Source organism: Apium graveolens, chromosome 2, assembly GCF_009905375.1.
Source record: "Apium graveolens cultivar Ventura chromosome 2, ASM990537v1, whole genome shotgun sequence".
NCBI classification, from domain to species: Eukaryota; Viridiplantae; Streptophyta; class Magnoliopsida; order Apiales; family Apiaceae; genus Apium; species Apium graveolens.
In genome coordinates, this window is record NC_133648.1 from 295,655,633 (window position 1) to 295,679,591 (window position 23,959).

Genomic DNA, 23,959 nt, shown 5'->3' on the forward strand with positions numbered 1-23,959 from the left:
ATGAAGTTGGAGAACGTAAAATTCTAGGTCCTGAACTGATTCAGCAGACCAAGGAAAAAGTAGAGCTTATCCAAAAGCGACTTGTAGCAGCATAAAATCGACAACGCAAATACGCTGATCAAACTAGAAAGGATGTGGATTACCGAGAAGGAGAACATGTATTACTGAAGATATCACCATGGAAAGGATTGACTAGATTTGACAACAAAGGCAAACTAAAGCCACGATACGTGGGTCCATTTGAAATTTTAAAAAGAATTGGAAAAGTCACATACAAATTAGCCTTACCTCCGTATATGCAGTATATCCATAATGTATTTCATGTGTCAGTGCTTAAGAAATATAACCCTGATACGAGGCATGTAATAGAATATGAGCCGATAGAGCTTCAAGCTGATTTGTCTTATATAAAACAGCCAATAAGAATTTTAGATCGACAAGAGAGAGTATTGAGAAATAAATCTGTACCATTAGTAAGAGTCTTGTGGAGATAATCCTATAGTTGAAGATTCAACCTGGGAGCTTGAAAGTGAAATATTAGAGAAGTATCCCCAGTTATTTTCCTAGCAAGATTCTGAGGACAGAATCCTAATAAAGGGGGAGGATGTAATAAATGAGAAATTACGTTTGTATTATATCTTAATAAAGATGATTTATGTGTTTTATTATGTTATTAAGTGTGTTGAGTTATAAAACCCTCATTGTTATGTGTTATGTGTATTCTGTTTCGGTCAGAACGTGTTCTAGGTAATTATTGGGTGTTTTAGTATAAGTTAAATGCTTTTAAATCAAAAGTTGCACGGCCCAAACCGTGTTTTAATAGCTGATATTTCATGCAAAATCATTGGCCCTATTTTTCCTAATATGACCTATACCATAGCGATATTCTGAACATCCAGTCATTTTACAAATTTTCTCGTTTCACGAAAAATGACTTTTCCAAGTCCCTTCGGGTGTCAAAATCCCCACAAAAATAGGATCATGAAATTATCAAATATTGTTTTTCTTTGCATTTTTGTATTATTCACATTTTTTGGGAATTTTTGGCAAATATTTTATATTTATTGGATATTTAAAAATTCAAAATTAATACTCAAAATTTTTAAAATTAAGGGCCAATTAATTTTATTAGATGTATAATTGGGGCCTTAATTTTTATTAGGGGTATTTTTATTACAAATATAAATAACTTATTTTCTATTAATTAATTAATTAAAATTATTAAAAAAATCAGAAAAATCAAGAAATTTCCCAATTTCTCTGCAATTAGGGTTTGGAGTTCTTGGAATCAATCTGCAATTTCATCGTGTTTCTGTTCACCAAATTAGTCATGTAAGTAATAAAAGTGAAACCCTTTGAATCCTCTTTCTATTCCTGTTATCAATTTTGTATTTAGATGATTCAATTTTAGAATTGTAATTTCGGGTTTAAAGTTCGATTTGGGTGTTTTTGATTGACGTTGCTGAGATAAATTTGAATGTTATAAATGTCTAGATCGTCGAATTTGCAATTGATTGGTACCGGTTTTGTCGATTTTCGTTTCCGTTTTGAGCTCGCCGGAAAGTCGCCGTTACCGGCGGCGTTTCTGCGTTTTCCGGCCTCGAAACCGAAGAGGCTGAAGGCTAGGGGGATGGGGTGTTGTTTCAGTGACGTGGGGATTAAAAACGGAGAAAAACCAGCCCAAAACCGTGTGGTTTCATCTCCGTTTCGCTCTCGCCGGAAAACCCGCCGGCACCGGATTTTGGGCGGTGGCCGGTGATGTTCTTGAAGACCCGGAGTCAACCCGGTTTCAACCCGGTAGTCGGCCCGGTTTTGATCCTGAAAACCCTGAATTGATTTTTAAAAATATGTTCTTGTATTTTTCTATATTATTTCTATTTTATAAAATTCAGAAAAATCAATTTTTATTATTTAATAAATCCAATAAATAATTTGATTAATTATCTGATTTATTTTGTAAATAATTCTAAATTATTTTCTTATTTTACAAATTTGAAAATTTATTTATTTAGGTATTTATTTATTTATCTAACTACTTAATTAATACTTATTTGTTGATTATTTATTCAAAATAGTTAATTAATTATTGATTAATCAGCTTACTTAAATAATTTGTAATAAATTCAATCTGTTGTCTATTTATTTTAGAAATTTGGAAATATAAATATTTATTTATTTTCTAATTACTTATTATATTTAAATTGATTAATTATTTTATAATTAATTAATTTAATTGAATAATTTGTAATAAATTCTTTTTAATTCCAAAAATTATGGGAAAATTATTTTTAAATTTGATTTTTCCTGGATAATTATTCAAATATATATTTGAGGTTCAATTATTTTTTATAATTAATTATAATTGACTGATAATTGATTATTCTTGTTTATTGTGTAATAATTGAACCATTTATCCGATTTAATCGAAACGAAAACCCTTAGACTCAGAAAAATGACCTGAATCCATTAAGAATAGTTACAAATCTTAATTTCTTTCAAAAGTGAGTCGGCTTACAGTATATATGTAATTACGAACCTAATTATTTATAAATACGAGTCGAATAAATTCCAGAAAATTAGGAAACGAGTCAGATATTGTTAATGCGAATATAGATCCGATTTCGATTCTAAAAATATTTGTGAGCCTAAATCAATTATGTGTCTTATGTGATATGTGATTTATGTGAGTACTTGAGTCCTCAATGCTAAATAATTTATATACGAGTCAGATAGAATCGTACGGGTAGACGATAAAGGCTACGCGGTCTTAGTCTGAGATACGATTACGATGTAAGTCAACTAAACGAGTATCTTTCTTTGATAGATTCAACCCCAACAAGGAGAATCAATCCAGAAATAGGGAACTGTAAACTACCTGAAGCAGAGCGTGTACCAGGCAAGTTTTTCCCTTATTCTAAGTTCAGAATAGTGAATTGCTTTCAAATTTCCATGGCAGCTATACCCTGATAACTCTTGTTCACAAACAATGATACACAACTGTTGTTCCTTTATTCATAATTTGTTTCGATTCCTGATTTCTCATAATTCATTGAATCATTTATTCATATTTCAATAGTTATATACACACATATACATATACTCTGATATATTGCAATATTGGGATACATCAAAAGCATGCCGATTATAACGGATGCTGAGGATGGTTATGATACGGGCTGCGTATGAACCGGACCCTTGATTATTAGGTCATAGTGCCTGGGTACCCCCTATATGTTGGTGGGGGTCTATGCAGTTGGGTATAGATCCACGCTATATCCTGACTGATCAGCAGGTTATAGTGCATATGTTGGTTTTTGTGTCCAGTCTAATTCATTTGGTACTCGCCGATAGTGGCTTTCATTATTCCCTGCAGAATCATGTGGTTACACGAGTAATCAGATTACCGGTTCATTTAACTTTTTCTCTTTACACTATATACATGTATATGTTGCAGGCTTGTTGAGCAATTATGGCTCACCCCTATTATTGTTATTCACCTTATTTTTCAGTTAAGGCCGAGAATAAACTCATCCATACCCGAGTGGTCAAGAAGCGGGTCAGACGACAGGACCCTCTGGCACCAAGGGTGCTAATTCCAATCACAGAAGAGAGTTTTGAGATGTCCGAGCAGGTGTAGTAAGAACAGATGTAGATGTTGTTTGAATAAAAGAAACTTAGTTTAAAACTGGCATAGATAGATGGTGTGTAATAAAGAAAGCTTGTAAGACCTTTTTATCCGGGTTGTTGTAATAAAGATAGTAAGTTGTTCTTGTTTTCACACCTTAACATTAAAAGATCCCGAGTCGTAGGAGAAAAGGGGTAATTATATATTTGTATAAATATTGTACAGGTTTAATAATGTAATTAGTGGCAGTAATATCCCAGATCCATACCCCGTATTTGGACGGTGTTACAGGTTAATCAGGAGAGAAAATTGTGAGGATTTTTAAATTTGAAAATAAGTTAGCGTATGATATGGACCTGTGATTCGAATGATATGTGGGCTCTTTAATTTTTTACTAATTTTCAATTGCAAGAAAATGGTTTATGTTTCCTTATATGTATTAAAAATTATTTTTTAATTAGTTTAAAATAGCTAAACGGGTCGACCCATTTGGCAAATCTTATTTGCTTGACTCCTTCTTTAGCACACATTAAGAATATATAGATTCTAATGGGGTTATTTTTTGACCCCTTCAAATATAATAAAAGAGAAATGTTAAAATTATCCAAACAGTTTTTAAAATCGTTTTCAAATAATGAGTTATCAAAGTGTTATTAGATGTTCATTAATAAATAAAATGACTTACTGTGTATTAATATAAATCCTGCGAATTAAAATATGGCATGTGCCATTCCGGGGAAAAAAAATTGATATATAACATTGCTCATAGTAAAACAATGATTACCTAAACTCTAAGAAATTAAAAAGTTATTTCACTTCAGCACTATTTTCTATATTTGTTCCATATATTATTTAAAATAATAATATTATTAATATTTTGAATAAAAAAGTTTGTTGGGCATTTTGAATAAATGAAAAGGAAGAAAAAAGGAAAAAGAAGTATTGAAATAGACAAAAATATGGCTCAGAGTCATTATTATATGAGTGAGAGGTAACACGAAAGATTCACGGACTGAATCTCGAGGGTTGAGTTTTCTCTCCTAAAAATTAAAGGGGAATGGGAGCAGTGACGGAGTCAGAAACCGTAGTTTAAGGTGGCGAATTTTTTTAAAAAATAATTATTACAAATTTTTAATTTATTTTATATTAAAATAAATTAATAAATATTATTTTTAACTATTTCAATATACAAAATATATTTGAATTCGTATATTTAAATTCATAATTATTGTAAACATCATTAATACTAATACTAAATTTATTAAATTTGAATACTCTTTAGGAGGCGAAAATTAAAAATAATTTTTTTTATTACTCAATATATAAATATGTAATATTTTTTTATAAACTTTAATATTAATTTCATGTTTATAACAAAATTTGGGGCTGCCGCCACCTCGCCTCTGAATGGGAGCATCATTGAAAGTGATAGCACCAGTTACGGGAAAGAAGAATATTGGTCGGTAGAAAACATTGCTGGCCGAGCAGAGAAAAAAAAGAGCACGTGTAATATATATCCGAGTATATAAACTTGGTTATTACTTAATTTGTATCAGTGTACAACTGTGTGAGATATCATTTCGTATGTATCATAGTACATGATTTTAACTAACCACTTTAACGGCTACAAGTGCTCTAATAATGAATACACTTCATCGTCATACGTGATTATATGTTGTTAAGATTGTTTCATTTCAGAGGTAGAAGATTGTTTCATTTCAATTTGTCGTGAGTGCACAATTGTAAACTCTTCATTGGTCTCTTTATCAATATCATTTGAGTATTTGTCTTGAACCGCGAATGCTCATCTCTTTTCTAATAGTTTTCCTCGATCTTCTTTACTTATTTTGATTTTCTGCACTCACTTACAAAGTATCACTTATCATTGCAAAATATTAAGGTTTTTATGAGTAATGTCATCGAACATTGTGTCAATGTTAATGTCTGCACTCAATTTGCTGTGAGTTTTGTGATCGCAAATTACTAATTTCTTTTTATTAAGAGGACCACACCAACAACCTTTTCTCTTCTGCAATAATAAGACAATGATGGACACAAACTTACAAAAGGATCCCTGGAAGTTGTTATTTCTGTCCAGTAGTGTTCAGTAGCCTAGGTCCCAGACTAGTAGTTGTTATATATTTATTCCCATTGTACTCAGACAGGGCTAAGGGCATTATTATTGATATTTTTGCATCTAAGCTACTGAGATAGCTTTCTTCTCCTGCTTTTTGATTGCCTTCATATCATCTGTTATTTATTCACTTTACATATAATATTGCTGAACTTCTCTTCATGGTATCAGAGCTGATAAGAGCTCTTGTTTGATTATTTTGTTTCGTGAAGCAGACTGTTATATCTACACTTTCTTGCACCTTTTTATTCCAGATCTAGTTTCTGTTTCACTCTTCTATATATCTGTTCTTTCTCTATGGCTGCTGCAAATCAAAACCCTCGTTTAACCTATCAAGACATGCTTAACCCGTTGTTTTTACACCCTTCTGATGGTGCTACCTCTATTCAAGTGGAGAAACTCCAAGGCAGCTCGGACTATCGCTCCTGGAAGAGATCAATGGAAATCAGCCTTGCCTCCAAACGCAAACTGGGATTTGTTAAAGGTACTGTTTTGCCTCCTATTGACGACCCTGTTAAAACTGAAATGTGGGAAACATGTGATAATATGGTTATCTCCTGGATTACATCTAACATCTCCCCTGTTATTTGTAAATCGGTTATTTACATGACCACCTCAAAAGAGATCTGGCAGAATCTAGAACAACGTTTTTCATTAACTAATGGTTCTCGTAAGTACAAGTTAAATAGAGATGTTTATGAGCTGAAACAACACTCTATGACTGTTAACGATTACTATACTGCAATAAAAACAATATGGGAAGAACTTGACTCATTGAATACTTTGCCTGCTATAGCCAACCAAACACCTGAAATTCTCAAACTGTTGAATGATATTAATACTCAGCGTGAAGAGTCTAAATTATTTCAGTTTTTAAATGGATTAAATGATGTATACTCACCACAGCGGAGTCAGTTGTTACTTCTAACTCCTTTGCCTAGCGTAGAAAGTGCATCTGCCATTTTACAACAGGAAGAGGCGCAAAGGGATATGATTTATGGGCACAAATCTGCAGAACCTGATATCACAGCAATGTATAGCAAAGCTCCATTAGTGAAAACCTTTCAATGTACTCTTTGTGGAGGAAAAGGCCACACCAATGATCGATGTTGGTCCGTGGTTGGGTATCCACGATGGCACTCGAATTATAAAGGCCCAAATCCCACTCATTCATCAACATCTACCAATGTCACAAACAGACCTCGTTGGAAGCCCAATCCCAGACCTCAAGGCAACAAATTTGCTCATGCTCCTCAAGTATCAGACAGTGGTTCTGAACCTTCACTCTTCTCCGTGGTATCAGAGCTTAGGTTGGCGGGAGAACTAAGGTTCGATTCCCAGCCACCCCCAACATTCTCACAATTTATTATGGACACTAAAGGCAATTAATGCTCCAAAGATGGGCGTCGGTGTTCCACTCTTCGACCCATAAATGGGATTTCGAGTGAGGGGGGTGTTAAATATATGATCCTATTGGGGCCTTCCTCTAAGACCTTAAGGTTTTAGATGAGCTGGTTACTCAACATGGTATCAGAGGGAGATATGCAATACACCAACATGCAGAATTCAACCTCAGGGGGAGATATACCAGAAACTCCATTCTCTGGCATGATAAATTGTTTTGCTGCTTACACTAGATCATCTCATGACTGGATACTCGACTCTGGAGCATCTGACCACATGACTCCACATCTCTCCAACCTTCAGTCACCTATTCCTGTCACTGTTGCTAATCAAATCAATCTTCCTACCGGTGCAACTGTGAGTATCTCCCACACTGGTACTGTTTGTTTATCTAGCAATTTAATTTTGACTGATGTACTATGTGTCCCTAAGTTTAAACACAATCTATTGTCTGTTCAAAAACTCATCAAGTCAAATGATTATGAGGTTAAATTCTTGCCTACACATTGTATTATACTTGATCGTATTTATCAGTCTGTGATAGCAGTTGGAGAAGCTAAACATGGGTTGTACTATCTTGTTCATACTCTAAACCCAGTCAAATGGTTAACATCCTTGAAAAAATCATCAATCACGTGTCTTGCTACCAATGATTCCACTTCTCTTAGCACTTGGCACCATCGGCTTGGACACTTACCTCTATCCAAGCTTCACTTTATTCCTGACATTCCAAAACATCCACACAGCGATCAAATCTGTTTGACATGTCCTATGGCCAAATTCTGCAAATTACCATTTGATCTTAGCGACGCCCATTCATCACACAAATTTGATCTAATTCACTTAGATATATGGGGGCCATATAAGGTTCTGACCAAAGGAAATTTTCGATATTTTCTTACTTTGGTCGATGACCACAGCAAATATACTTGGGTGACTCTTCTGGCCTATAAATCTGATTTCCTAGCTGTGTTCCAGACCTTTTGCAACTATGTAAAAAACCATTTTTCCACCTCTATTAAGGTCATTCGCTCAGATAACGCCCTCGAATTCCTTGATCACAAGTGTCTAACCTACTTTGCTCAACAAGGCATACAACACCAACAATCTTGCTCTCATAGACCCTAGCAAAATGCTAGGGTCGAGAGAAAACACAGATACATCTTGGAAATTGCAAGATCCATTCGATTTCAAGCTCATTTCCCGTTGTCTTTCTGGGGATATTGTGTTGAAACTGCAGTCTACATAATGAATAGATTACCAAGTACAATATTGAAGAATGTCACTCCCTATGAGGCTCTGTTCAAAGAAAGTCCAACTTACTCCCATCTCAAAGTGGTGGGTTGTCTTGCTTTTGCCACAAACCCATCCTTTACTACTGACAAGTTTCATGCTAAGGCAGTTCCCTGTGTGTTTGTCAGCTACTCTGCCACAAAGAAAGGCTACGTGTTACTAGACCTAACCACCAACAAAACTTTCACCTCACGTGATGTCAAATTTCAGGAAACTATTTTCCCTTTCCACCCAGATTCTGTAAACAACTACATGAACCCACTACCAGTGAAAAAAAATGTGCTACAACCTAGCTCACTGTTTGATGACATATGTATGCCTCCATCAGATTCTCTTTCTCTCAATACTGAACCTACATCACTTATACACACCTCTGAAACTCACATATCTGAGTCAAGTGAAGACACGCCACCACAACCTCCTCTCAGGCAATCGACTCGAACCCACAAACCACCAGCATATCTGCAACAATATCACACCTTCCAAGCTTTTGCCACACCTGTGAAAAATATCTCAAATCTTGCTACTACTGTCGTATTGCCTGAATTCACATGCCTTATGTCAAATATGAGTATTCACAACGATCCGCTCTATTTTAAAGATGCCGTTACAGATCCTGGATGGGTACAAGCTATGAATGTGGAACTGGAGGCCCTTGAAAACAACCACACTTGGAAAATTACATCATTGCCTTTTCACAAAAAGGCCCTTGGTTGCAAGTGGCTTTTCAAGACCAAATACAACTCTGATGGGTCAATTGATAGAAAGAAAGCTCGGTTGGTAATACTTGGATGCAATCAGACATACGGAGAAGACTATGCTGAAACTTTCGCCCCTGTGGCAAAGATGACAACTATCAGAACCTTACTTGCTGTAGCAGCTATTCTCGATTGGCACACAATCCAAATGGACGTCACCAATGCGTTTTTGCATGGTGACCTTCATGAAACCGTGTATATGAAGTTACCACAAGGGTATTCTCATCCTGGTTGCAGAATCAAACTTAATGACATTTCAGCAAAGTCTACATGTGAGTGGGTATGTCTTCTCCTTAAATCATTGTACGGGTTAAAGCAGGCTCCCCGTGAATGGTTCTCTAAATTGTCCTCGATTCTTTTTGAACTTGGATTTGCACAGTCCCGGTCAGATTACTGTCTGTTTATACAAAAGTTGAAGACCTCTGTTACAGTCGTTCTTATTTATGTGGATGACTTGCTAATATGTGGGAATGATGAGGCATTAATTAACCATCTAAAAGAAATGCTCACTAAGTCTTTTCACATGAAAGATTTGGGGCCAATTCGGTATTTTCTCGGGCTGGAAATAGATCGAACACAAGCAGGCTTCTTCATATCGCAACAAAAGTACACAAAGGATCTCCTAGCTGAATATGGACTCTCTACTGCAAAACCTCTGAAACTTCCCTTGGACTCTCATCTGAAATTAACTCATGATCAAAGAGAACTTTTGCCCAATCCAACCATTTATCAGAAACTAGTCGGTAAGTTGATTTATCTAACTATAACTCGCCCAGACATTGCATATTCAGTGCAGCTCTTAAGTCAATTTATGCAAGCTCCAACCACTGCTCACTTTCAAACTGCAAAGAAACTTCTACGCTATTTGGTTGGTACAACATCTCAGGGCATTCTCTTGGCTTCAAAAAGTGCTGCTCAAGTACAAGCATTCTGTGATAGTGATTGGGCCAGTTGCCCAATCACACGAAGGTCCACGACTGGTTATTGCATCTTTCTCGGAGATTCACCAGTCTCATGGAAGGCCAAGAAACAGACAGTTGTGGCAAGAAGCTCTGCAGAAGCCGAGTATCGGGCAATGGCAGTTACTACTTGTGAAATCACTTGGTTGAAGCATCTCCTCAAAGATCTTGGACTCAATGAACTGCCACCAACGATTATGTACTGTGATAATCAAGCTGCGTTAGCTATCGCAGCCAACCCAGTTCAGCACGAAAAGACCAAACATGTTGGCATCGATTGCCACTATGTCCGAGATGAAGTCAAAGCTGGGCACATCATCACCAAAAAAGTATCTTCTGCAGAACAGGTGGCAGATATCTTCACCAAAATCCTACCTGTCCACCTCCATCAAGCACACATTCGCAAGCTGACTGCTCCTTCCGGTCGCTCCCACCTTGAGGGGGAGTATTAAGAGGACCACACCAACAACCTTTTCTCTTCTGCAATAATAAGACAATGATGGACACAAACTTACAAAAGGATCCATGGAAGTTGTTATTTCTGTCCAGTAGTGTTCAGTAGCCTAGGTCCCAGACTAGTAGTTGTTATATATCTATTCCCATTGTACTCACACAGGGCTAAGGGCATTATTATTGATATTTTTGCATCTAAGCTACTGAGATAGCTTTCTTCTCCTGCTTTTTGATTGCCTTCATATCATCTGTTATTTATTCACTTTACATATAATATTGCTGAACTTCTCTTCACTTTTGATAATATTGGGTGCGTCCTGCATACGTAAAAGCATCTATGAGAAACAGAAACACAATTTACACATACATGTATTGAATATCTGTTACGTGACAAACAAAGGACAATGCTAAAAGATTTTCAGTTGTGTTGTAATACTTCCAACCTGAAGTTACAAACAGCGTCATAGAATAACTCATTCATAATAACTTAAGGCTCTTAAAAGGCATATAATTACAAGAACATTAAGCTGCTAAAGATGTTCCATTTCGCCATGTTTAATATGGGCATAAGAAGCAAGGTCAAAAAGAGAACCAGGGTCTACAGTGCTGAACGGTGATGTAAACGGTTTCCTTTCCATCTGCAGAGATATTTTCCATGCGATTTTTTCTTCTCTTGCTTCTCTTCTGATATGATTATCGATGATGTAACGGTCTTAATTTTTTCGATGCCGGAGCTAGAACTCTGCAATGGTTCTGCAGTAATTGTACCCTCGTCATCGGACCTTTTGTCAAGCCATGCTATGATATCTGTAAATACTGCATCAATGTTTTTGTCTGGTTCACCTGATGTCAAACCATGCCACATCCCTGGATATAATTTCATGGTTTTGTCAGTACTACTAGCTCTCTCATACAATGCTCGACTAACTTCAGGGTCTGTCACCGTATCTGCCTCCCCGTGCAATACAAAGAAGGGTAGTGTCACCTGCAATGCACCATTTAATTAGACACCTGATTAGCAGATCTGTCCCATTATATCTTCAACTTCAGCAGCCAAGTTGGTAGAGTCCAAATTAATTAGACAGGAACATACTGATAATGAAGTCTCAAACTACCAGTTTCCATTTGTAAAGGAAATTTTTAACATTTCCTAAGTACACCATCAGAAGTATGAGATTCATACTGACACTTCTACTAACACCTCAGAAGTAGAGGTCAGGTTTACTCGGGAGAGGTCATGAGTTCAGATTCCTTTCCTTGTATAACTCTTGAATTTAATGACCAGATGTTAAGACTGTAAGTTCTACAAGTTAAAGCATTAATTAGGTTAACAAGATACACAATGATGTATTGTGGCATTAATTCCTCGTGTCAGGTGAATGTGTAACAGTACTAAGTGGAATAATTATCATGCTTGTGACTATTCTGCGAATCAAAGGGAGTAAAAGAAAATTAACTCAAGTCGCACTCAATTATTCCTAACCGTCAAAAGGGCAATTGTTTTTCTTTTCAGTTCTATCCAGAAAATAACAGAAAACAGAGAGGTGCATACTAAATACAAGACACTGCTCATGAACATGATACATAATATAGAACTTCAAGGAATAAAGATTGTTGTTATATTGTATGCAAATCTTTGAGCAAACTATTTATAGATTACTGAGACATATGAACCAAAGCATGGACTCCACTAAATTGAATATGAAAATGAGCATAAATATTCTGAAAGTGTACAGCATAGATAACCTGGGATAAGCTATCCTCAAGGTTCATGCTAGTTCTGAGCATTTCCAGTGCGGTTTTTAGCCTGGGCTTGTCTTGATAAATCAGCCTGTTTCCACGTATCTAAGATATTTAGGGAGAGAGGAGTTGTAAGTAAAAGTTTTATTTATTGAAGTTCTGTAAATTTCGGCAAATGCCATAATGATATATTTACCTCTTCTCTCTTTACAGGGTCCTTGAAAGTTGAATCAATAACATCCTTTGTGGGAACTATTTTCCACTTTGGTATAATATCTTCAACCCTTGTCAGCATACTTATAACTAAAGGATGTGGTTTCACCTTCTCAGATATCTGGCCATATTATTAGTAGAAGCATGAGTTTGCCAATTTTTTGAAGCTTCTAGATAAGTTGTATCCTTGTTACATACGTATACAAGTTCTTATATTATCTGCTGAGTACCTTGCACATTGGCGCTACAAGGACAGCCCCATCCCAGAAATCAGGGTGTTTTTTATGAATAAGTAGAGCCACTGCTCCTCCCATAGATTCTCCATACAGAAATTTTCTCTTATCCTTGTACTCCTCCTGTCCTGAGGTTCAAGCAAACAATATTACCCAGCCTTCAGCAGCAATATCAAGAGATGATTTTTACATACTTGTAAAGCTTCACTTTTCTTCAGCATAGAATATATATATACATCATATTTTTTGGTTTTTTTAATTTTTCTTTACAAATTGCCCCACTCTCCTCTCATTTCCAGAAATCAATGAAGATCATATAGATTGAAAGTGTCACTAAAATACTTATACTCTTGTGCATTGAAATTAAAAGCAAGCAAGAAGCAAATCATATGTTTAGATAACTTGCCACAAATTGATTTGAAGAAATTGATGCAGTCATCAACAATGTTATCAAATTTCTTAATGTAACAACGAGCTCCCATGGAACGCCCATGTCCCTCATAGTCAATCCCCACAACAGCATACCCATAGCTTGCTAGTCTGTTCCCGCAACCTTAAAAAATATCAAGATGAAATTTGGTTAGAGTCTTGACCCAAATATACATGTGAATTGAAGGCAAAACATCAGAGACTCAGCACATGAGAAGTAACCATGTACTAGAATCAAGATGATGGGGCAACTTCCCAAAATTTAGTTGTTCTTTAACCCAAGTAACCAACTAATAGTCTAAAGTACAAATATATTCAAGTCAGAACTACCAATATCGAATTTTTTTCTAACGTTACCAAAGTACAAGCGTGTGCATATGATCACCAAATTAAGTTTATTCGACCACCAAAAATTCTGCTGTTACGATGACAATTAAGATAATCTAATTGATTTTTATGGCAGTTCAAAGAGGAATACCAAGATATTGAAAGGAAGATAAAAAGGTGAAAAATGCAGGAGTGTCCAAATGGTAGATTATCTCTCTTGTTCTGCGAAATTACTAAGTAGTTGAGCAAAAAAAAGGTTAAGAATTTAATCCCCTGCATTTCCAGTTTGGATTTAGATCTTGTGATTTCTACCTACCCAAGCTATTGATAATATAAACATAATAATGTTATTAAGAAAGACTATCAATTAGGTTAACTAGTAATTTTCATGTAGGAGCAAACTAAAGCATGTAGGTACTCATAAAGAAAGTCAAGTGAGAAACTGATGGGACAAGAAAGAGTCACATGTGTCGAAAACCTTTCGATTGAATGGGATCGGAACTGCTTCTGCGAAGGACTAATTAATTGAAGGCATATAAGATTACATAGTATATGAGAAAGACACTCAAGGAAAAATCAAAGGGGGGAAGGTAAAAAACACAAAAGTCACGAGAAAACATTTATTCTTTACCTTTCATGAACCCACTGCATTCCATGCCATACCCTGCATCCAACCAACCTTCATGAATTCATTTATTCAAAATTTATATTTTTTTAAGAAAAATACGAACACACAAGTGAATGTGAAAGTTGGATGAGAAGAAATAGCTTAGGACATCGTACCATGGCAAAGGAAAACAAGGGCCTTTGGAGAAGAGAAAGGCAACCATCTGCAAGTAAATAACTGAGTTCCTCTTGAATTTCTGATATACTCCTAATAAACATACACTCACATTAGAAACTTAGTCTCTATACACTCTTTTTAAGGACTCGTCAATTACTTAACATAGTATCACCACTCCTTAGGTCTTGTTAGTTACTTACATGGTATCTGTCACGACTCTTTTCGACCTATTAACGAAAATGTAACATGGTATCAAAATTACTCGATATTATAAGTTGTTCTTCCCAACTTAACATGGTTTGGGATAGAGACATACCTCATGATATTCAACTTCCATCACAACAAGCAAGCAGGAAAAAGAAAAGCAGAACAAATGTCAGATTAACAGAAGCTAAAGAATCCACATTATCAAGTGTTGAGGATAATGAAAATGTGATGTAGTTTGCAACTCATTTAACTAAAAAAGTGACGAGAATTGAGAGACACAGAAAGAAGAGCAGAAGAAAAAAGTTGATAATGGATCTGGATAAGAGCTAGTCAGTTGCAGTCTATTTTACGTGTAAGAGAAGAAGCTGATGATAGTATAATTTCAAAAATATTACTAGTATTTATTATAATAACGATAAGATATGGAAATTGTGAAAGTAAGTTGCGATGACGTGGGAGAAGTGCTCATCAAAAGTCCAAAATTCCAAAACACACCCATACTATACTCTGAATGTACACGATACCCCCGATCCCGATACCGCTATGATAATCTATTATATTCCTACCTTCTAGAAAACAGATAAGATAAATTATTGTAGCATATGCTTCTGGAATCCGGTCATGAGTTTTAAAATATGGAGCAAAAATTTGCAGTAATTCACTAAATTAATAAAATTTGTATTTAGTTAACTATTGCTTACATAGTGTGATAGATCGGAATAGATTATATATTTTTTAATATATAAATTAACGGCATTGATCATTTGATTAAAAAAAGTTGACATTCAGAATTAAAAGAGATAATCAAACCAAGCAAAATGTGGTATACCAAGTTATTATTATATCCTACATATTATTGACGGACGAATCTAGTAATAACAAAGTTTGAGATTTCTCGCCGGAATTAAGATCTATGACGACGGTGGTTCTTTAACGGATAATCAAGCGGTGTGTGGAGGCTGTGTGTTAATTGGTGGCTGAGATTGATTAGGGTAAGTGGTGGTTCCTTTTCAGCTCTCAACTTCTTACCCCTCTCAATGTGCCTACGTACCCTTTATATAGGGATCAAGTCTGACGTAGTTATTGGGGAACAAAAACTCTAATGGGCTTAGACTTCTTATTCCTATGCCCGGTAGAAACCCATCCAGAATCCATCTTCCGCTAGTTTTAGGAATGCCCAACTATGAGGCCCAACCGCGAAGGCTCAAGGCTCAAGGCTCGTCCGTAATCGTAGGACTTCACGGATAATGCATCTCTCTGCGCAAGGATAACACTCCGTTACAGCTATCTCCCTTGATTTACGGACGCAGGTATAGCCATGGTTCACCCCAAATGTCGGACGCGTCCCTGTCCCCCGAATGAGGATAACCCACCAGATAACAGGACAGGTGATCCCAAGCTCTTGGGTGCAAAGTGCAAGATGGCTCCAAAGTTCTCCAACGAGGACACTCGTTGAATACAAGAACAGAGTTCCCAGAGCACACACCAGAGTTAACCCTGCATCCCCAACGAGGACACCCGTTGAATACAGGAGGAGGCCTTCAATCATCAGGCATACCCCTGGAGGCCTTCAAGTTTTTCACGGACATCCCCCTCCTTGACCGTCTCAAGGAGGGAATTCTTCAAAGAGTTCCTGCAACAAATACATTAGTGTAAATAACCCTCCATTTCTCATTTTCATGCATGCATTGCCCCCAGCTCACTCCTGAAAATACATCTCCCCATCGCAGGACGCGTCCTACGACACTGGGCACGTCCTGACCTTCATGGAAGCTTGTATGACATTCCATACATACAGGGCGCATCATACCTCGTAGGCGCGTATTTCAAACTTCTTTGCCACAAAATCATCCTTCAGTGAACACTCTCACCAGGGTGGACGCGTCCTAGGCATCATGGACGCATCCTGATGCCCTCATTTGCAACGCAACGCCGAGTTTGACTTTAATTAATCCGCGCTTGACCGCATTGATCCAATACCAAATTTTGGGTATAACAACTACCCCCGAAATTCCATTTGAAGTTGAAAATAAAACTGGAATTTTTACTCAAAAACCACAAGAAAAATTTGGATTTCCCCTTCGTTATACATCAGGGCGCGTCTTCCATAATGGGCGCGTCATGGCTGTGTATACGTATTCTTCAGAAATAAACTATTCTATAGCCATTGCGTGACAGCTATCATCCACGTCATCATCGTCCTTTATCTAAAAATACCTCTCACCAACCCAAAATCTTACTTTACTCTTTTTCTCTCTCTCCAAAACCGCCATCACCGCCGCAGCAAGGAGTTAGGTTCGAAAACCCAGCGATTCAACCGGCCAATTTCCACGTTTTTACAATCAATCAACCCCCCAAGTTCCAAGGTACACAAATCTTTCTTTATTTCTTCATTTCGTCGGGTAAATCAATCTTAATAAGCAAAAGACTGTTCGTATTCTTCATTTCCATTTTACTGTTCTTCATATTATTTTGTATGTATATATACATATATATAATGAATCCCCATATTTTGCTCTTTTGATTCAGTAATTGCATATTTTTAGGGTTTTGACCAAATTTCCCCAAAATGAGCCATAATCGATTGAGATTCTGCTACATTTCCACTATGATGGATGCGTCTATGACTGAGGGTGCGTCCTGTTGTCGATTGCATGATTTACCCAGAGTAGCTTAACTTGCTCCAACAAGAATAGAGCAGACGCGCTATCAAACTAGGACGCGTCATATTATTTCTTGCGATAGATTTTCTTAGGACGCGTCTAGCATAAAACCTGTCTTTATACTTTCTTTTTTATTATCTTACTCATGTTCTTTAAGACATAGACGGGTCCTCAAAATCTTTTCCCTTCTTATTTCAGCTGGAGGACGCGTCTTCATCTTCTCTATTCCACCCGTTCAAAGTTCTCAACAAACGCCTCGGGATCTACTCCCCACCTTCCATTTCTTTCATTCCCGAATTTCATGAATATCACATAACAGAATCTTTCCTTGAAGCATAATCCCGTTTTTTTGAGTCTCTGAAATCAAAAACTTCACTCATGGCAAGCTCAGACTCCGAATCAATGGACAACGTTCCCCTTAGTGCAAGACTCGAAAAAAAACGTAAAAGGACTTCCTAAACTGCCCGTACTCAAGCAATCGAAGATTGGACTGACGACGAGATCATCCATTCTTCCAGTAAATCACAAAAACATAAAACCGTCTCTAACGAGGGCGCGTCCCCATCCGCTCAAGAAGCATCTCCTGAATAGGACGCGTCTCCTTTTTAGGACGCGCCTTCGCCTCATAGTGAAGGTGAATTTGAGGGAAGAGCTCCTGACCTGGTAAATACCCCATATCTCCTCAACAGTCTGTCTCTCCACTGGAACATTGGGAGCCAAGTGATGTAGAGCTTGATTTTGACTGGAAAGAACTTGAAGATCTCCCTGAGGCAGAGAAGAATGTCTGGAGGAAGAAGAAACACAAATTGGCATGTATTGGGATGAAATCCACTGCAACAGATCTAGATATTGGGTGGACCATGAAGTATTACGACATGGAGGGAATTTGGGCGCGTCCTTTCAGGATGATGAGGCCCCATATCTTTAACGTGGAAAATCTGAGGATCCCCAGAATGGTCCTAACTCCAAAACTTATTTCTCTGGGTGTGGGCGCGCCCTTGCATCCATACATCAAGAAGATTTTAAAATGGTATGACATTGCTCCAGTTCAATTATCTCCAAACTCATATAAGCTAGCATGGGCTTTGTATATCATGTACCACAACCTTGGGTTGGGCGCGCCCTCCATGAAGGAGTTTAGCTTCTTCTTCAGCATCAGGAAGTCCATCTCTGGCTACCACTTTTTTGTCATCAACAAGTGGTTAAACAACGAAGGCTTCAATGAAGGAAAGGTGAGCCATGGGAGGGATTGGAAAGAACTTTTCTTCTACATCTACGATGTCAAGAGAGCCCGAGTTCGCTTCAACTTAAAATCAAGAAAGTGATGTTCCCAGTGATGCGTCCTGTTAACCAGGACAGGACGTGTCCTCCCCTTTATCAAGCTCTTTATTTTTTCCCTTCTTGACAATCCCCATCTTTCTTCCTTAGATAAAAGAACCCAGAAAGAATTAACAGGAAAAAGAAAAAAAAAAGAGCAGAAAAGGTGCTCAAATATGCTGAGGAACATTTCAATCTCAAAGAGATGATCACAGAAGCCAATCTTAAAAAGATTGGGGCTTTGTCCGCAAGGGTGGGCTCCATTTGTAAATATCGTGATTTTTATAATGGAAAACCCTTCCTCACAGCTTCTAAGAAGGCTAGAGGGCTTAATGCCACAAGACTAGTCCAACTGGACATTAGTAGACAGATAGACTTGGAACAAGGTAAGAATTATCAGACATAGGACGCGTCACGGACTCAGGATGCATCATACATGTATCTTCATACACATAGCTTCCATTTTACCTGACATATGCATTTACAATCTATATATTTTGTTCTTGGCGCGTCTTGCTATCAGGACGCGTCTTCGTATCCTTTATATGATTTAGATGTTTGCATAAGACTGTTACATCGCATGGTTCTCACAGGATACGTCATATCACACAGGACGCGTCCAGTCTTCATAACTTTTTTATTGTGTACAAAATTATTACGTGCACTTGTTATTTTAATATTACTATTTCATATCACATAGGGCGCTTCTTCTTAACTTGGCGCGTCCATGTCTAATATTTTTCCATATTTATGTCACAGATATGACTTTTCTTCCCAAAGGGTTTGCCATTGGGGCCACTAAGAAATTGAGAGCCAGGAAGCAAGCTTTTGTTAAGCAAGATCCAAAAATCAAAGATCATTTGCCTGCTATAACTCCTTCCCCTCCATCAAAGATCATTGATACTACTGTGCTGAACATCTCTGATAAGGAGGATGCGCCTCCTAAACGCCAAAAAACGGTTACGGATGACAAATCATGTGTCCTCAGATATCTTGGCGCGTCCTCATCTGGGACTTTCATTGAGGAGGAGGTAAGGGGCTGGACTTTTAGAACTGAGCAGCAGACTGAGGAAGTTATGGTGAGAGCAGCAACCAGCTTCACTTGCACGCAAGGCAAAATGCCAACATGGTTTCCAGACTTAGGGCGCATCTTGCTGTCACAGATACTGCAAAAAGTGAAGCTGAAGATAAGACCAAATCTCTATAAAAAAGCATTACACTGCTCACCAAAGAGAAGGATGTTGAAATCCTTCAGTTGAAACAGGACAAGGCGCGACTTGAGGGTGAGAAGACACAACTTGAAGGTAATGTCACCTATGTGGAGAAGGCTATGGAGAGCGTAGTCACTCTAAATTCCACCATACAGCTGGAGCTTGATACTCTGAATGATGACAGACTGCACGGCTGGAAAGAAGAGAAGAAATTGGTGTATCAAAATGGGTTTGCAGCTGGTTCTGAAGAGTGGTGTTCTGGGTTCATAGCAAATGACCCAGAATACACCTTCTCCAAGTTTGATGAAGATACCCAGAAGTGGGTAAATAATTTCAGAATTAGGGTTGCAGACTCTATCAAGAATAAACGGATTATCCTAGGTCGGGAAGAGGATGATGCGTCTCCTGCGCCTTCTCCACTTCAGGCCCAGCCTCCACCTTCTTCTCCAAAAGACCAGGACAAACCCCAGGACGCGCCCACTGCTTAGGACGCGTCTTATATTTATTATAAACTTTTTCCGAACTATCTCAAGGGTGCAGGTCCCTTTAAGCCTTGCAAGCTGTAAGCTTATGACTGTTTATTTGTTGGATGATGCACTTTGAATTGTTCTTAATTTGCTTGTCTTTTCATCTTTTAAATAGTTTTATCATGTGGGCGCGTCCTCATAGATGGACGCGTCAACCATTCATTTTTTAGAAGGAAAGAATGTTGAAGTGTTGCAATTATTATATAAAATGCCAGATTGGGAGCGTCCTATTACTGGACGCGTCCTTCCTTTATATCAAAAATCATCCATGTTTCCGATGTTGCTTTCTTTGGTGAATTGTATAGTGGACGCGTCTTCTTAGTTGGATACGCCTTGTATTTTGTAAAACCTTTCTCCTGGGATAAAATTACTTCATATTATTAACTCCATTTCAAAAATGTTAAATGTAGAGCATTACCCCAAGAGGGCGCGTCCTATTAAGAGGAGCATCAACCTCAGCCATGGGCGCGTCCTATGTAACGTGGGACGCGTCGTGTCAAGGTAAAAAATATTTCAAATGACATACAATTTTTAAATGATCATAGCTTTTATTGAATAATGCGCTCTAGTGTCAAAAGTGCATCAGTCTCACGGCTACTATGCTCTATGGGGAACTTATTCGAAAATATGATCATTCAACTAGTTCTAAGTTAAGTAGTACATGCACTACCCCCTAGGCTAGGAGGAATTTTATTGCTTCTAGCCTATAATCTAGGCACAGTCCTAAATATATAATTGAAAGTGTAAACATAATATGTAAGGGGCCAAAGCCGCACCTTACTGATAATACTTTCGGAGATGCTCCGCATTCCATGCTCGCGGAACCAACTTCCCTTCCAAGTCCTCAAGGTGATAAGTACCCTTCCATAAAATTTCTTTTATCTTGTAAGGTCCTTCCCAATTAGCTCCAAAATACTCTGTGCTGAAGATTCTTTGTATTTGGCATCACCTTCCTGAGTACCAAATCCTCCACCTTCAACAGTTGTCCCTTTACCTTCTTGTTGTAGTACCTTGCAGCACGCTGTTGATATGCTGCGAGCCTTAGCTGAGAATTCTCCCTTACTTCTTCCAAAAGGTCCAATTGAAGCCTTTGGTTAATTTATGCATCTTCTTCTGTGTAACGATCCCTGTGCAACGATCCTGAGCCAACTTCGACGGGGACCATAGCTTCGTATCCGTAAGTGAGCATAAACGGAGACTCTCCCGTAGTAGATCTTGGCGTAGTAGTCTAAGACCACAACACTTTCGGGAGTTCTTCGGGCCAATTTCCTTTATGCTCCTCCAGTTTAGTTTTGAGGGTATGCTTTATAATTTTATTCACCGCCTCTATTTGTCCATTACTCTGAAGATGATAAAACGCTACAAATTCCTTCTTAATTTTCAAATCCTCACACAACTGTCGTAACTCCTTTCTATTGAACTGTTTTCCGTTGTTAGAAACAAGTTTGTAAGGGATTCCAAATCTGCACACAATGGAGTTGAAAACAAAGTCTTTGATTTTTATCATTGTGATAGTTGCCAATGGCATAGTTTCAGCCCACTTAGTGAAGTAATTAACCGCAATCACTGCATACTTGACATTTTCCTTAGCCTTAGATAACTCTCCAATAAGATCAATCCCCCACATAGCAAATGGCCATGGGCTCACCATAGACGTCAAGAGCGTTGCTGGCATAGATGAATAATTCGCAAAGCGTTGGCAGCGATCACATGCTCTAACGAAGTTCGCAGAATCCTCTTTCATCGTGGGCCAATAGTAACCTTGGCATAAAACTTTCATCGCCAATGAGCTACCCCCCGAGTGATTACCATAAATTCCTTCATTTACCTCCCTTAGGATGTAATTTCCCTCTTCTTCATCGACACATCTGAGCAATGGTTAATTGAAGCCCCTTTTATACAAAACTTCATCATATACCACATACCTTGCAGCCTGTTAACGGAGTCACCGAGCCTTGAAGTTATCCTCAGGAAGTGTTCCCTTATGAATATAGGCGAGAATGGCATCATCCATGTTTCCTTGGGAGCCTCATCTACTTGCATCACCTCTACCTCTGGGATACGAGGAATCTCTTGGATTTCTAAGGGTATGGATCCCAACAACACAGCCTCCTGCTGGGATCCCATTTTTTCCAGAGCATCCACATTGCTGTTCTTTTCCCGCGGTACACATTCCAGCCTAACCTCTTTAAACTTTCCAATCAGGCATTGTGTGCACCTCAAGTATAATTTCGTTCGCGGTCCTCGTGCCTGAAACCCCCCATTCACCTGGTTTACCACCAACTCCGAGTCACTTTTTACAATTAAGTTCTGCACTCCCATTTCCAAAGCAATATTTAGGCCATTGATCAATGCTTCATATTCCGCATCATTGTTTGTCGCATAGAATTTGAAGTGAATTGCGCTCACCAGATGATGGCCCTCCGGGGATATGAGTACTATACCTGCGTCTGCTCCTCCACTGTTAACTACTCCATCCACATGTGACATCCATCAGGGGTATGGAAACTCCTCTAAAACCTCCTCAGTATGAGATGGATGCGACACCTCCAAAGCCTTATCATCAGCCTCAGAATCAAATTCTAATAAGAAATTAGCTAGAGCCTGACCTTTGATTATTGTGCGAGGCATATACTCCAAATGAAACTGTCCCAACTCCACAGCCCATTTCAACATTCTCCCCGATAATTCTGGCTTGTGAAAGACTTTCCGCAGAGGATATATTGTACGAACTTCAATTCTATGGGCTTGGAAATATGGGCGCAACTTCCTTGATGCAAGGATTAAGGTATAAACCAGCTTCTCCATACTTGTATAGAGAATTTCAGCATCGTGCAATCGCTTTCTCACATAATACACTGGTGACTGTTGCACATCCTCTTCTCTCACTAGCACTGCGCTGATTGAATACTCAGAAACTGCAAGGTATAGGATCAGAGACTCCCCATCCAATGGTTTTGACAACATGGGTGGGTTCCCCAGTTTTCCTTAATCCTCCTAAAAGCTTCCTCACATTCTGGTGTCCATACAAAGTCTTTCCCTGCCACCTTAATCGCCTTAAAAAATTCCTGGCATCTGTCGGATGATTTAGAAACAAATCGGTTCAGCGTGGCGATCCTTCCAGTTAAGCTTTGCACCTACTTCACACCGGTGGGAGATTTCATGTCTAGCAGCTCCTTGATATTTGCAGGGTTAGCTTCAATTCCTCTATGGTTGACGATGAACCTGAGAAACTTGCCTGACTCAACACCAAACACGCACTTCTGTGGATTCAACTTCATGCGAAACCTCCTTAGAATCTTAAACATTTCCATCAGGTGCTCGATATGTTTATTTGCTTCCTTCAATTTTACCAACATGTCATCTACATACACTTCCATGATTCTTCCAATCTGATTCTTGAACATCATGTTCACCAACCGTTGGTAGGTCGCGCCAGCGTTGATCAATCCAAATTGCATCCCTATGTAGCAATATAACCCTCTATCAGTGATGAAGGATGTATGCTCTTGATCGGGGCCGTATATGGGGATTTGATTGTAACTGGAGTATGCATCCATAAAGCTTAGCAAGGCATGCTCTGCCATTGCGTCGAGCAACTGATCGATTTGTGGGAGCGGAAAAATGTCCTTTGTGCAAGCCTTATTGAGATCTGTGAAATCTACACACGTCCTCCACTTCC

At 38.1% G+C, this 23,959-nt stretch overlaps 2 protein-coding genes across 3 annotated transcripts; both read right to left on the reverse strand.

Moving 5' to 3' along the window:
- Positions 1-10,978: 10,978 nt before the first annotated feature.
- On the reverse strand, positions 10,979-14,937 carry LOC141708619 (caffeoylshikimate esterase). Of its 2 annotated transcripts, XM_074512334.1 has the most exons (9): positions 14,669-14,937; positions 14,553-14,579; positions 14,352-14,442; positions 14,200-14,232; positions 13,219-13,365; positions 12,810-12,940; positions 12,563-12,700; positions 12,373-12,471; positions 10,979-11,611 (listed from the first exon to the last, which is right to left on the reverse strand). In XM_074512334.1, the coding sequence occupies exons 1-9, from the start codon at positions 14,687-14,689 to the stop codon at positions 11,225-11,227; spliced, it is 1,074 nt and encodes a 357-aa protein (XP_074368435.1). In that variant the 5' UTR covers positions 14,690-14,937; the 3' UTR covers positions 10,979-11,224. The 2 variants fall into 2 exon arrangements, with proteins under 2 accessions (XP_074368435.1, XP_074368436.1); XM_074512335.1 differs by lacking the exon at positions 14,553-14,579 and having other exon boundaries at positions 10,981-11,611; positions 14,669-14,936.
- Positions 14,938-22,770: 7,833 nt separating this feature from the next.
- Positions 22,771-23,244, reverse strand: LOC141702228 (uncharacterized). Its single transcript, XM_074505920.1, has one exon. It carries the CDS (start codon positions 23,242-23,244, stop codon positions 22,771-22,773), a length of 474 nt encoding a protein of 157 aa, XP_074362021.1.
- Between the last annotated feature and the right edge of the window lie 715 nt (positions 23,245-23,959).

What these genes read in the sequence shown, in the direction of transcription:
- LOC141702228 (XM_074505920.1), bottom strand. Translation starts at nt 23,244, where the DNA reads ATGTTGTCAAAACCATTGGATGGGGAGTCTCTGATCCTATACCTTGCA.
- LOC141708619 (XM_074512334.1), bottom strand. Translation starts at nt 14,689, where the DNA reads ATGGAAGTTGAATATCATGAG. An exon ending in CCTTGTTTTCCTTTGCCATG is followed by an intron (nt 14,233 to 14,351) that starts GTACGATGTCCT and finishes GGTTGGATGCAG; the next exon opens with GGTATGGCATGGAATGCAGT. An exon ending in TTGAGGATAGCTTATCCCAG is followed by an intron (nt 11,612 to 12,372) that starts GTTATCTATGCT and finishes GGTGCATTGCAG; the next exon opens with GTGACACTACCCTTCTTTGT.